Here is a 15302-nt window from a genome sequence, read left to right as displayed (position 1 = left end):
CATGCTGACAATGGATTGTAAACTATATTTACATAAAAGTGTCACCTACCTTTCACAGAAAGAAAGAAATGTCGGCTTGAAACCTGTACTTTGAAAAACCTTTATTATACAATACATAAACTATTTTGTGGATCTCAGTGGAGGGATTTTGGGAAGTACAGAGCTTTACAGGGAGCGGATGTGTGAAAGCAGTGGTAGAATCCTATACTCCTAAATACTCCTACACTGTTATACTCCAGTTAAATTATATGTTACTTACTCCTGTACACTATGTGATCATTTATAACAGAGAACAGATATATTGTGTTTTCTGTTATAATTCCCAATATACTACAGTGGAGAAAATTATTATTTGATTCCCTGCAGAGTTTGAAAGTTTGCCCACTTACAAAGAAATGAAGGTTCTATAATTTTTATCATAGGTGTATTTTAAATGATAGAGACAGAATATCAACCAAAAATCCATAAAAAAAACACACGATGCAATTGTTATAAATTAAGTTGCAGTTCAGTGAGTAAAATAAGTATTTGATCCCCAAGCATAACATGACTTAATACTTGGTGGAGAAACCTTTGTTGGTAAGCACAGAGGTAAGACGTTTCTTGTAGTTGGTGACCAGGTTTGCACACATCTCAGGAGGGATTTTGGTCTACTCTTCTTTACAAATCTTCTCTAAATCCTAAGGTTTCTTGTCTTTCGCTTGGCAACTCAAAGTTTCAGCTCCCTCCATAAATTTTCTATAGGATTAAGGTGTGGAGACTGGCTAGGCCACTCCATGGCCTTAAAGTGACACTAAAGGTATATATATATATATATACTTTTTTTTTTAAATAACAAACATAGCGTACTTACCTCCACTGTGCAGCTTGTTTTGCACAGAGTGGCCCCGATCCTGGTCTTCTGGGGTCCCCCGGTGGCTCTCGGCTCCTCCCTGCATCAGATAACCCCCTAGGAGAAGCGCTCTCCTGGGGGGTTACCTTGTGGGCGTGCTCCCGAGTCCTGCATTCAGCGTCCGTAGACACCGAATGCAGGACTCGACCCCGGCCCTGCCCCCCAGCGGCCACGTCATTGGATTTGATTGACAGCAGTGGGAGCCAATGGCTGCGCTGCTATCAATCTATCAAATCAACAGCCGAGAACCCCCTAGCAGAGAGAAGGCGCATCCCCGTGGGACAAGTTCAAGGGTTCAGGTAAGTAAAACGGGGGGGGGGGTGGCTGGGGGCCGGTTACTGCCATTTGTTTTTCACCTTGATGCATTAAGGTGAAAAAACACTTACCTTTACAACCCCACAGCCCCCGCCCACAGACCCCGACAACCAACGGCCAGGGTTGTTGGGAAGAGGCCTCATCAACATGGGGACAAGGTGCTTTGGGGTGGGGGAGCCCGCAGGGCTCCCCCCTGCCCCAAAGCACGCCCCCCCCATGTTGAGGGCATGCGGCCTGGTACGGTTCAGGGGGGGGGGCGCTCGTCCCCACCCCCATTTCTGACTGGCCAGGCTGTGAGCTCAAGTAAGGATCTGGTGTGGATTTGGGGGGACCCCCACGCCGTTTTTTCGGCATAGGGGGTTCCCCTTGAAATCCATACCAGACAGAAGGGCCTGGTATGCTCTTGGAGGGGGAAGCCATGGCGTTTTTTTATTTAAAATTTGGCGCGGAGTTCCCCCTCAATATCATCTGAGCACATGTTGCATGCCAAAGTCGGATCATGCGAGACGGCGATCCGACTTTGATCTGACTTCAATGATAGTCAATGGGCTGAAGTAGGATCAAAGTTGGACCAAAGTTGGACCAAAGTAGTACAGGGAGTATTTCTAAAGTTGGAACGACTTGTGTCGGACCAGTTAGGATGGCTCCCATAGGGAAACATTGAATTTCACTCGTCATGCGACATGAGCTCTCAATACAACCCCCACCCCAAACGATCCCAGCAGGGGACAGCTCTCTGGGGTGTAAGGGACAAGGAGGGGCAGAGACCGTGACAGTTGCTCTATATAAAGATGGTCTAGGCTATAAGAAGATTGCCAACACCCTGAAACTGAGCTGCAGCAAGGGGGCCAAGACCATACAGTGGTTTAAGAGGACAGGTTCCACTCAAAACAGGCCTTGCCACGGTCTTTGGGAAATAGACATATGAGTGCTGCCAGCATTGCTGCAGAGGTTGAAGGGGTGGGGGGTCAGCCTGTCAGTGCTCAGATTATACGCCGCACACTGCACAGGACATGGATTACTGGAACCTTGTCCTGTGGTTTGATGAGCCCAAGATAAACTTATTTGGTTCCGATGGTGTCAAGCGTGTGTGTCGGCAACCAGGTGAGGAGTACAAAGACAAGTGTGTCTTGCCTACAGTCAAGCATGGTGATGGGAGTGTCATGGTCTGGGGCTGCATGAGTGCTGCCGGCACTGGGGAGCTACAGTTCACTGAGGGAACCATTAATGTCAACATGGTAGTGGCCAGCAAGGAAGTGATCGTCTTGGAGGTGTGTTTGGGATTGTTATCATGTTGGAATACTGCCCTGCGGCCCAGTCTCCGAAAGGAGGGGATCATGCTCTGCTTCTCTATGTCACAGTACATGTTGGCATTCATGGTTACAATTAGTCCTGCCCCCTGCCCCTACAGGCAGCACATATGCAGCCCCAGACCATGACACTACCACCACCATGCTTGGCACAGAATACAATCTTTGAATACACAACATTACGTACAGAGTGCAAGGTTCAGGAATGCGTTATGTACAGAGTGCAAGGTTCAGGAGTGTGTTTTTGATACAGTATTCAAGGTTCAGGAATGCATTGTACAGAGTGCAAGGTTCAGGAATGCGTTACGTACAGAGTGCAAGTTTCAGGAGTGCGTTTTTGATTCAGTGTTCAAGGTTCAGGAATGCATTGTACAGAGTGCAAAGTTCTGGAATTAGTTAAACTGCAAACACACTAATTAATTAAACATAGCACACTTATATTGTAAAATCTTTATTACCAGCATACAGGAGCCAAGGCAAGAATGCAGCCATCAGATGGATAATAAATGAGTGCAGGCTAGGAGGACATGCAGCAGTGTGAACATCCATCCAGCACAACCAGAGATTGGTGGGCAAGCCCGGGGCATACGGCCGAAATGAGAGTGAGTGAAGCTGTCAAGTCCAACCTCTGATGTCGGGGATGGGCGGGCCGATATGCTGAGCACCACCCCCTTTGTCAGACAACCCGTGCATAGACAAACAGCCGGTGTTTATACATTGGTGGGTGGGAAGGAAGGTGGCAGGGGGCAGGACCAATTGTAACTACTGTATGTGAACCCACAGTGGTGTATAATAAACCTGAATTATAATAATCCTGAATTATACACCGCTGTGGGTTCACATACAGTAGTTACAATTGGTCCTGCCCCCTGCCCACCGATGTATAAACGCCGTCTGTTTGTCTATGCACAGGTTGTCTGACAAAGGGGCACAGCATATCGGCCCGCTCGTCCCCGACATCAGAGGTTGGACTTGAAAGATCTTCTCACTCCATACGCCCGCCGGCTTGCCCACCATTACCTGGCTGTGCCGGATGGATGGTCACACTGCTGCATGTCCTGCTAGGCTGCCCGCAATGGAGTAATAAGCTTGAAATTCGGGAAAGTCCCGCCCAATCAGGGACCGTTGGAAGGTATGGGCGCCACCCCTGAATCCGGGGACAGTGTCCTCATGTCTGGTCACCCTAGTGTATAAGCACCCTTTACCTGCATAGACAGTTTTTCCCTTTAAAGTTTATGGAGCACAGTTGGCATGCAGTGCGGTGTGTAAGGTTGCCACTTTTTCTTCAAGCCAAACCTGAACACTTTAAGCCGCGTACACACGAGCGGAATGTCCGACAGAAAAAGTCAGACGGAAGCTTTTTATCGTCTATTCCGATCGTGTGTATGCCTCATTGGACGTTTTTTTTTTCGAAAATTCTGATGGACCTAGAGATAGAACATGTTCTAAATATTTCCGACAGAACCAATTCCTATCGGGAAAACCGCTCTTCTGTATGCTGTTCCGATGGACCAAAAATGACGCATGCTCTGAAGCAAGTACGAGACAGAAGCTATTGGCTACTGGCTATTGAACTTCCTTTTTCTAGTCCCGTCCTACGTGTTGTACGTCACCTTGTTCTGGACTGTCAGACTTCGGCTTGACCGTGTGTATGCAAGACTGCTAGAGCGGAATTCCGTCGGAGAAACCTTCGGAGTTTATGCCAATGGCAAAACCGGTCGTGTGTACGTGGCATTAGCCACACACAGTAATTTTTAATTTTTTTTTTTGGTCTACACTATAGGATTGTAACAGATCTGGGACACCTTTGGGCACTCCAAAGAGAATATTAATGTGGCGCACATCAGCGGCGGCCCATCCACAGAGGACGCATGGGCGCCGCCTCTCCTATGCATGTGTCCGGCCCCCTGATCTACATATCAGTGGCGCCGGACTACGGATTCCAATGCAGGGTGGGTGTTTTTTTAAGCACCTGATTAGAGCCAGAGGCTCTAATAGGCTTCAAAATAGGGTGTCCTCGGAGCGCAGAGCATTGCACTCCAAGCCCACCCAGGTGTGTGACTATTTTCACACTAAAGTTCCTCCCCGCCAATCAGGATTCAGGTCGTGTTTCCCGATTGGCCAAAGTGTCAGGCGATCCCATTGGATGCCTAGCACTTTGGCGGAAGAGGAGACACACGGCAGGAGAGGACACCACAGCCCCGCCACACAAGTGGGTAAGTGCCAGACTGCCTGCGGGGGGGGGGGGAGTGTGTTTGTTTGCCGTCCCCCCAAAAGAACAACCCACCAGCTGCTACAGGTGAACATAGTGCCCACAAACCCTCCTCAGGCACTCAGCCCTGTTCCGAGCCACATTCCTGTCTCAAAACCCGGACTGACCGGGTGGATGCCGGACAGGTGGCAAACCTAGTAGTGAGTTGCACACGTCTGCATGTTTCTGCACAGCACATCAATACTGAAAGCTACCATACTTCCTATACTATAGGCAGGGCAGCACCCATCAGAAAGAATGCTACTTTTTGAACAGTCTCCGTGGAAGACAGGCTTTCCTCACAAGGATATCATTTAAATGAAGCCCAATTTGCCTGCACTGCGGCCCCTTGACTGCACAATCATTTGTATTATATAGTGAAGGTTTTCTTTGGCACTGGTAGGTAGGCCGGACACTGAGAGCTGAGCAAGCGATCGTGCACAAGCCACGCCTCCCTGCTGTCTCTTATACTACAGGATAACACTGGACATCAGCAGTCACATGACCTGGAATCAGATCCTTACAAGCCACAAGTCCAAGGAGGGGCGGGGCAAAACGATAGAGCTGCACTGCGATTGGTCCCAGCGCTTCCTGCGCTGTTAGCATGGCAGCGGTTGCTATGGCAGCGGAGGACGCGTCTCGGCTCAGCGTGGAGTGTGATTGTCCCGGTCCGCCGTCTTTATGTCTTTATATCCAGAAGCCCCGCGTAGAACCGGCGTGCCCAGAGATGTGCTCCGGTGGTTGCAGAGTCTGGATCTGAGCTTCTCACCTAAAAACTTCCGGAGGTATCAGTCTGAAGGGGTGGGGTGGGGGACTGCAAGGCCCAGCGTGCTACCACTACACCAATGAGGGGCTGACAGTACTTCCAGCAGGAGAAGGTCTACCAGCAGTGAGCATGCCCTCACCTGACTCATGGCTGGTGACTTAAAGGGTTTGTAAACCCTCGTTTTTTTTTTTTAAATAACAAACATGGTATACTTACCTCCCTCTGTGCAGTTCGTTTTGCACAGTGTGGCCCCGATCCTCGACTTCTGAGTTCCCCTGGTGGCTCCTCCCCACATCGGTTAACCCCCTAGGGCAGTGATGGCGAACCTCGGCACCCCAAAAGTGCTGGAACTACATTTCCCATGATGCTCCACTACACTGCAGAGTGCAAGAGCATTATGGGAAATGTAGTTCTAAAACATCTTGGGGGCCAAGGTTCGCCATCACTGCCCTAGGGAAGGTGCTCTCTTGGGGGTTTACCTTGCGGGTGTACTCCCAAATCCAGCTTTTGCGTCTATGGACACAGAATGATGGACTCAGCCCCGCCCCCTGCGTCATTGGATTTGAATGACAGCAGCGGGAGCCAAGGCTGCACTGCTATCAATCTATCCAATCAAGAGCCGAGAACTCCAGGCAAAGGAAAAGTGCGTCTCCGCCGAGGAAACAAACGGGCTCAGGTGAGTAACACAGGGGGGTGGTCAGTGACAGAAATGTTTTCACCTTAATGCATAGGATGCATTAAGGTGAAAAAACACAAACCTTTACAACCCCCTTTAAGCTGGCCATACATTATACAACTTTCTTGTTCGATGTCCTTTCAATTTACCTTTATCTATGTAGTGTAGGGCCGGCCTGATTTCATACAGATTGAAAGTCTTTGAGTGTGACCTCCATATTATATGGTTTTGGTAAATCTAATGCAGTGGCGGCCGCCCCACCCTTAGCCATGCGCCCAACCCCCTAATTTACATGCAGGGCGCCAGATGCATGGATTCCAATGGGTTTTTTTTTTGTTAGCACATGATTAGAGCTTGAGGCTCTAATTGGCTTAAAAAAGGGTGGGTGGGCTCGGAGCACAGAGTACTGCGCCCAAGAATGTGCACTTACAGGCTGAAAAAAAAAAAGAAAAAAGTTAAACACCCCTAGAAGCAGCATTTTTTTTTTTTTTTTTTTAAGCCCAGTGTGCATGAGGCCTGAATCTTATGTGAAAGTTGTGTGAATCCTGGGTAACATTATTGATGCATAGATCCCATAATCGAAGATCTCATCTCCCATGGCAGAACGTTGTTTTTACACACTATTTCACTGCTATGGCACATATTAGGTCACACAGGCAGAAACAATGCAGCTTTTAGAGGCATTTTTAAAATGTATTTTTATGTATGGCCTTGTACGCAGCTGTATTTCAGCAAATCTGTCTGTGCAGATTGTGGCGTTTTAAATCTGTATTTTAGAGCAGCGCTCAGCCATAAAGAAATGCCCCAAACCTGTATTAGGAGAGGAGCTTACTGACATCATTTATGCACATAAATGCATTCCAGTGACTAGAATAAATGAATGTTCTAGCCAATAAAATGAGTTTACATGCAAGCACCTGTAAATGCCAAAACAAGCATTTTTTAAGCTGTCTTTTTTTACCAGCTCCTGGCAGTAAGATCCAGTGTACATTGGACTATTTTATTACACTTGGCATGAGGCCCTAAAGTGCATTGCATTAAGACACCACATTCATTTAAGGGAGTTGTAAAGGCAGAAGATTTTTTTTATCTTAAAGTGGTTGTAAACTCCAAAAAACAAAAAAAAACCTTGCAAGACAAAGGCATAATGAGCTAGTAGTATGCATTGCATACTAGCTCATTATTAAGGATGAGCTCCGGCGTGTTTGCACAGCCTACGTGCAGAGCCAGCCAGGAAGCCAGCACTGCGCTGAGCTAATCACAGGCAGTGAGACATTTCCTGATCTCTGCAGCCACGCATCGGGTAAATGTCTCACTGCCTGTGATTAGCTCAGCGCAGTGCTGAATTCCTGGCGGGCACTGCACGTAGGCTGTGCGAACACGCCGGAGCTCATCCTTCCTCATTATGAAATACTTACCTTAGATCGAAGCTGTTGCAGCGATCCCTGCACACTGCTGTGACCAGCGACATGTTTCCTGGAGTTATTTCCGGGTTCGCAGGCTCCGGTGCTGTGATTGACTGGAGCCGTGATGATCACTCCCGCGCACGCGTGCAGGTCACGGCACAGCTACTGAAGAAACAGCACGAGCGGGCCGTTTCTTCAGTGCACATGTACTGATGATGTCGGCACATGTATATACAGTGAATATCTCCTAAACTGTGCAAGTTTAGGAGATATAACTGTACCTACAGGTAAGCCTTATTATAGGCTTACCTGTAGGTAAAAGTGGTGTAACAGGGTTTACAACCAGTTTAATGCATTCTATTCATTAAGATAAAAAGCCTTATGTGTGCAGCAGCTCCCCTAATGCTTACCTGAGCCCCATCTAGATTCAGCAATATTGTAGGATTGTCTCGGCTGCCTGGGACTCACCTCCTCACTGGCTGAGGCAGCAGCGTAGTGCCATTGGCTCCCCCTGCTGTCACTTAAAGCCAGTCAGCCAATGAGGAGAGAAAGGGGGCGGTGCCAGGTCGCAGCTCCGTATCTGAATAGACACGCGGAGCTGTGGCTTGGTGCAGGTGTCCCCATAGCAAGCTTCTAGCTGTGGGACACTACTGATGAGGGACCTGAAAAGAGGAGGATCTGGGCTGCTCTGTGCAAAACTATTCCACAGAGGAGGTGACTATAACATGTTAATTTTATTGAAAAAAAAAATAGATTTTATAATCACTTTAAAGTGGTTGTAAAAGCTTACAGACCACTTTGACCTACAGGCAAGCCTAGATTAAGGCTTACCTGTAGGTCCAAGAAATATCTCCTAAACCTACATGGTTTAGGAGATATTTGCAAAAAGACAGGCACCGCTGTCTACGGCGCATGCGCCGTAGACTTTGGCACGCAGGCGCACTGAGCATGCCGCTGCTAACGGCGATATGCATGTGCGGGAGTGACGTCATCGCGGCTCCGGCCAATCACAGTGCCGGAGCCATGATACGCGGAAAGAAGATGGACACTCTGTAGCAGAGAGGACAGCGGTGACAGCGCAGGCTCCTGTGTCAGGTAAGTGACACATAATGGGCTACTATGCGATGCATAGTAGCCCATTAGGCTTTACCTTTGCAGGGAAACAAAGAGAGTTTAGTCCCATCAGGGTTTACTTCCTCTTTAAATGTGGTGCCTTAAGCCTGGTACACACAGGCCAAAATCTACTGGCACAGGAGAAACCATGTGTACAGGTCCTTGTTCGACCAACTTCTGTTAAATAAGTATGCTTTAAAACCAGCAGCCCATCGGCATCTGCTCAACGCGCACAGCCAAGCACTGCATTTGGTGTTTTTTATTTCAGCTCATAAAATCGCCTCCTATGCAAGCCTATGTGTCGATGCACACATACAATGGGTATAGAAAAGAATCATCCCCTTCAAAACAATCACATTTTGTTGCTTTGCAGCCTGAAATAAAGACAGACAGTTTTTGTTTTATCCAGCTGTATTATCTCAGTACAACTTATAACATCCAAGTCAAAGATACAACACCAGCATGTCAGAAAAAAAAATCAAAAACAGAATCGCTGAATTTGAAAAATGATCACCCCCCCCCCCTCCACTAAATTTGACATTCAACTGATCAGCTGTGGTCTTTTTGATTAGCTTAGCATGAAAAGAGCTTTTCTGGAGCATTTCAGTCCCTGGTAGTGCAACTGAAGCAAACACCAATGATGGCACTATCTATGGCAAGGACACTGTCAAAAGATCTCCAGGATAAGGTTGTGGACAGGCACAAGTCAGGAGATGGATAAAAAACAAATTTCAAAGGCTTTATTAATGCGTAGAAACACAGTGGAGTCTATTATTAAGAAGTGGAAGGTATTTGGTACAACACAGACCCTCCCTGGATCAGGACCTAACTCCAAACTAGATGAAGGAACCATGAGGAAACTGGTCAGAGGCTACCAAGAGGGCTACATCAAGTCTGAAACAGTTGCAGGAATTTATGACAGAGTGGTCAATGTGAGCATGTGACAACAATGTCACAAATTCTCCACAAATGTGGCTTGTATGGGAAGGTTGCAAGAAAAAAGCCACTACTCAAGAAAGGCCACATGCAGTCATGACTGAGCTTTGCCAAAACGCACCTTTAAAGATTCTGAGACCACATGGGGAAAAAGGTGTGATGGTCAGATGAGACTAAACGTGAATTATTTGGCCTCAACACCAAACAATATGTCTGGTGGAAATCCAATACAGCTCACTATCCAAATAACACCATTCCTACAGTAAAGCATGGAGGTGATGATATCTGTTATGGGGGTGTTTCTCTGCAGCAGAAGAGTAGAAAAAACATTGAACGTGCCTAAATGCTAGGCACATATTGGTGTGTTTAAGTATTAATGCATTCCAGTGGGCAGAGTAAATTTTAATATTCTGGCCAATCAAATCCATTAACACTACAACGCTTGATGTGCCAGAACACACTTAAATGCATCTAAGCGTGTGTGCAATGCATGGCTTTGGGTATGATTTTTAAGCAGCTTTATCCTGCCAGGAGCTCTGGCATTCAGAAGGGCTAAACGGATGCCCTGTGTGCATGAGGCCAAAACATATCTTGTTTTCTATGTATTGCTTCCGTAAATGATTCAGTATTTCTGCCCTCAGAGCCTTCTGGAAACCCTAGAAAGTGTAATTTGTTGTGCCTTAGGCGATCCTCCAAGTCAGTCAGCTTATCCATGGTGGCGTCTTGGCCCTTTCGCAGATCACTCACAGTAGCTTGTAAAGGACATGTTTCATCCTCCAAGTCATTATATGCTGCTCAGCATTAGTAACCCTGTGACAGAGGTTATGAACGTCTTGTTTGAGAAAGAACAGGTCCAGGACTGAATCAATCTGGGTAGTTAGGGAGGTGTGACAATGCTGAATAGCCTCCATTAGTTGGGATGAAGTGGGATCAGCAGTGGAGTGTGCAGTGCTGTGAGACACAGAGACAACATCCTCAGAGGGAGAATAAATTGTCAGCTCGGCTAATTCAGGGTCAGGGAACTCTGGTGACTCACCCAGTACATCAACAGGCTGTTGACAGGTGGCAGCTGAATATCTCCCGAGCTAGAAGGTGAGCCGGCACAATCTTGCTGCAGGACACAGGAGGGGAGAGGAGGCTGGAAGCCTGGCACAGCCATGCTGGCTTTCCCGATCTTGACCATCCCCTGTGAGACTGTGTGGAAGCAGGAGAGCTGGAGAGGCAGAAGGATCCTATTAAGAGTCGCAGGATTACTTCAGGATACTGTCGAGAGGACAGAGCTCTGATATTCCACTGCTCACATCCCAGAAGTTGGCCATGCCCCCCGACTCATCTTTGTATTGCTTCCATTGTGTGAAATGCTTGGGGATCCTGCCAGACTCTCTGTTGTCTTACTTCAAACTGACCACTCTAAGCATGAGAGCACATCCCCTCCCAGCATAACATATGAATAATAAGAATTAGATGGTGTGCTAGCCTGCCAACATCCTGAACAAAAAGGAAGATGCATAAAATTGCATACAATGGATGCCCCTTGGACTTTTAAGGACAGGAAAAAATTGTATATAAAGAGTAGATAGGTATAAAAGGCAAAAGGAATGCCAATTTTATTATTATACAAAAATATAAAATTGTAAGAGAAATATTTTTTTGATCAAATACAATACAAAAGTGCATCAATGATAAACATGGAAGTTTGTTACACATATACATGTATCACCCAGAGCTGGTAATCCAGAGTCTTGCTCAAGACTAGTTAAACTCAATTTGAATTGCACAGCTGCTATCCAGACATGTTTCGGAAAATTGCATTGAAGTGTACTTTTCCTTCTTCGGGGTAAATTTATAGAAGGGTGTAATATTGTTATATCTGTAACACAGATGTATACGTATATATAATTTTATTATAATATAGGCATCAACAGTGTAGTTTGGAGCCTAATCATATAGGAGACAATGATGTGAAATACTTACATATATGTCATTGACTCATTAAACACACAGGAAATAAAAACAAAGAGAGGGGAGAGATACACGCTGGCTGCGTAGATCCGCAGACACGGCGTGGAGGTTCACCGTGTAGCCATAGGCTGGAAAAGCGGGATGCATTCACAAGGGACACCTGGTATCACAGCGGCGAAAAAAGTATAGCCACTGTGGGGGTAATCAAAACAGGAGGGGTAATTAGGTGCACCTAATGATAGGTAGAGTAAAGAGTAGTAAATAAATAGTTACTGGTGAAGCCAGATAAACAAACGGACAAAAAACATGTCCATGTAATAGCTAGTATGAAGATAAGGTTTACCTTTAAAATACAGAGCATGGGTGACATCCAGGCTGCAGCCGAGAGACTGACACTGGATTTCCTAGCGTCAGTCTAAATATACCCACTCAGATTGGTGTGGACCAATCATGTGGTGCACTCCGCCAAATCAGCTGTATGCTGTACAGCTGATGTCCAGTGCCCGCCCTGCTCCAGTGGAGCCCGCACGCCGGGTGTCTGCATACAGCGACACAGCCCAGGGCGGGGCTAAGAGCCACCTGGTGGTAGAAAGGAAGTAAGCAGCCAGCGTGTTTACAAACAGAAAGGGGAATACAATAACATGGCAAATTATGGTGATAAAACAGGATTACATACATATATAAACATATGTACAGTGTTTTAGTAAGCATCTCAGGTATTAAAAAAAGAGTACTGCAAAGAGATGTGATGAGATTATTACCGAACAAAAATATACACAAAAAATATATAATTAGTTTAGGCACGAAGTCTAGATCAAATTAAGAAAAAATAGGATATTCAAGCACACATGTACACTGGCAGAGGAATATTTGTTAGAAGAAAAAAGTCCCAGGGAACTTATGTGAGGCCTCATAACTAACGCTAAGTTTTTTAAGTTTTTTAACTGTATGTATAAGACAGGTAAGATATTGCCACAGACATCTTATGTTGCTGACTATGTTATAAAATAAAAATAAAATTGAAAAAAGGATTACTGGTTTAACAGTTTGTGTATAAGGACAAGAGCAATAACAATGTCTTGAATTCTAATATAAGTGTCAATCTGTGGGAAAAGATGAAGTATTTAGAGGTTTAATTCACAGACCCCGGAAGTGAATTCTGGAAGAAAGGAATGAAAATTGAACGCCTCATTTAACCCAGGTGGGGCGGTGGCCTGTAGATTAAATATCCACCGTAGCTCACACTGGAGGAGGTGCTTGTTAAAGTCGCCTCCCCTGGAGTGGAGGTGAATGCGATCGAGACCCAGGAAAAAAATCCTGGGAAGGGAATCTGGATGTACCAAGGCCATGTGGCGACCAATGGGTACCTCAGGGTCCCGTTTGCGAATCGTAGATATATGCTGGTAAATTCTCTTCCAAAACTCGTTGATCGTCTTCCCGACGTAGTAACAACCACACTCACAAGTGAGTAGGTATACTACGGCGGGAGTCTTGCAATTAATGTAGTGCTTGGGACGAAATTGGTATCCATTTGGTAGAGATATATTGTGTCGCCTATCCATGTACTGACAGTATGGGCACCCTCCACACTGTGTGTTTAATGAGTCAATGACATATATGTAAGTATTTCACATCATTGTCTCCTATATTATTAGGCTCCAAACTACACTGTTGATGCCTATATTATAATAAATTATATATACCTATACATTTGTGTTACAGATATAACAATATTACACCCTTCTATAAATTTCCCCTGAAGAAGGAAAAGTACACTTCAATGCGATTTTCCGAAACATGTCAGGATAGCAGCTGTGCAATTCAAATTGAGTTTAATTCGTCTTGAGCAAGACTCTGGATTACCAGAGTGATACATATATATGCGTAACAAACTTCCATGTTTATCATTGATGCACTTTTGTATTGTATTTGATCAAAAAAATACTTCTCTTACAATTTATTTTTATATAATAATAAAATTGGCATTCCTTTTGCCTTTTACACCTATCTACTCTTTATATACAATTTTTTCCTGTCCTTAAAAGTCCAAGGGGGGCGTCCATTGTATGCAATTTTGTGCATCTTCCTTTTTGTAATGTCCTTCCCAGCATGGTCAGTGTTATGGCTGTGCTAGGAGAACAGCTTGCCTGCTCCCCAGTGATCAGACTTGCTGACACGCACCCAGCACAGCCGATTACTGGGAAGATCCATGTACTGCTGTTTCTCCATCCCTAGCTCTCTAAAGATTATGTGATCACTTATGAAAAAAAATAGTGTTTATATCAGTGTTTCTCAACTCCAGTCCACAAGGCGCCCCAACAGGTCATGTTTTCAGGATTTCCCTTAGATGAAACTGCTGTGGTAATTAATAAGGCGGTGAAACTGATCAAATCACCTGTGCAAAATGATGGGAAGCCTAAAAACATGACCTTTTGGGGCGCCTTGAGGACTGGAGTTGAGAAACACTGGTTTATATTATATATGCACATACATAGATGTTCTGGGTTGCTTTACAAGATCAGAGTTTACATATACTTTTACATTCCCAGTAAGCTATTAGTTAGGATTCTTACTGTTGCGCTTGCAGTTTACAACTTTCAATGCTACTAGCTTCTGCTCTCTCCGTGCTGCTTCCCTGAATGCCCAGTCCTCGCAGTAAAGAGTTAACAGTGGACAGTGCGGTCTCCAGCCAGTCTGTTAGCTTGGAGAAGGGAGGGGGAGAGGATGGAGGAGCAAGGTAGTGCTTTGCCATAGTAGGCTACAGGACTATATGTTACTATTGATGCACGCAGTGTAGGGAACAACTCAAATCCCTGCGTTGAAGGGTTCCCTGAAACAGGAAATCTAGGGAAGTGGTCATGGCACCAGCTTAACCACTTCGGCTCTGGAAGGTTTTTCCCCACTTCCTGACCAGGCCATTTTTTGCAATACGGCACTGTGTTGCTTTAACTGACAATTGCACGGTCGTGCGATGCTGTACCCAAATGAGATTGAAGTCCTTTTTTCCCCCACAAATAGAGCTTTTTTTGGTGGTATTTGATCACCTCTGCGGTTTTTATTTTTTGCGCTATAAACAAAAAAAGACAGACAATTGTGAATAAAATACAATATTTACTTTCTTCTATAAAACATTCCCAATAAAATTAAAAAAAAAAAATCAAATTTCTTCATCAGTTTAGGCCAATATGTATTCTGCTACTTATTTTTGGTAAAAAAATCCCAATATGCGTATATTGATTGGTTTGCACAAAAGTTATCACACCTACAAACTGTGGGATAGATTTATGGCATTTTGTATTTTAACCTGTTCAGATCCGCGCTATAAACAAATGACATCTACAGCGCGGATCTGCTTTGCCGGGAGACCGTCTATTCACGTCCTCCCCTTTCAAAGCTGGTCACACCCCCCTGAAGGGGGCACGCGGTGCGCGTTGTGATCACCCGAGTCAATGAGACTTGGGTGATCACAGATCCGTGTAAGGGGCCGATCCCGGCCCCCTACCACGTGATCAGCTGTCAGCCAATGACAGCCGATCACGTGATGTAAACAGAGGATCGGTAATCGTTTTTTTTTTTTTTTCTTCTCAGTGTGAGAAGAAAAAAAAACGATCGCCGTCTTCTGTTTGAAGGGACATCGGTCCCAAAGAGGAAGAGCCTCTGTGCCCACCAGTACCG

General features: G+C 45.6%; 1 protein-coding gene across 1 annotated transcript in view; it reads left to right on the top strand.

Moving 5' to 3' along the window:
* The first annotated feature begins 5332 nt into the window (after nucleotides 1-5332).
* The window catches only part of SPATA4 (spermatogenesis associated 4), a 34835-nt gene continuing 24865 nt past the window's right edge, over nucleotides 5333-15302 (top strand). The window contains exon 1 of the mRNA XM_073606669.1: nucleotides 5333-5553. Within this exon, the coding sequence (XP_073462770.1) occupies nucleotides 5450-5553 (104 nt within the window). The 5' untranslated portion in view covers nucleotides 5333-5449. The remainder of the gene's footprint in view (nucleotides 5554-15302) is intronic.

This window comes from Aquarana catesbeiana, linkage group LG01, assembly GCF_042186555.1.
Source record: "Aquarana catesbeiana isolate 2022-GZ linkage group LG01, ASM4218655v1, whole genome shotgun sequence".
Classification (NCBI taxonomy): Eukaryota; Metazoa; Chordata; class Amphibia; order Anura; family Ranidae; genus Aquarana; species Aquarana catesbeiana.
The sequence above is the reverse complement of the archived record's forward strand: the minus strand, read 5'-3'. Positions and strand labels throughout refer to the sequence as shown.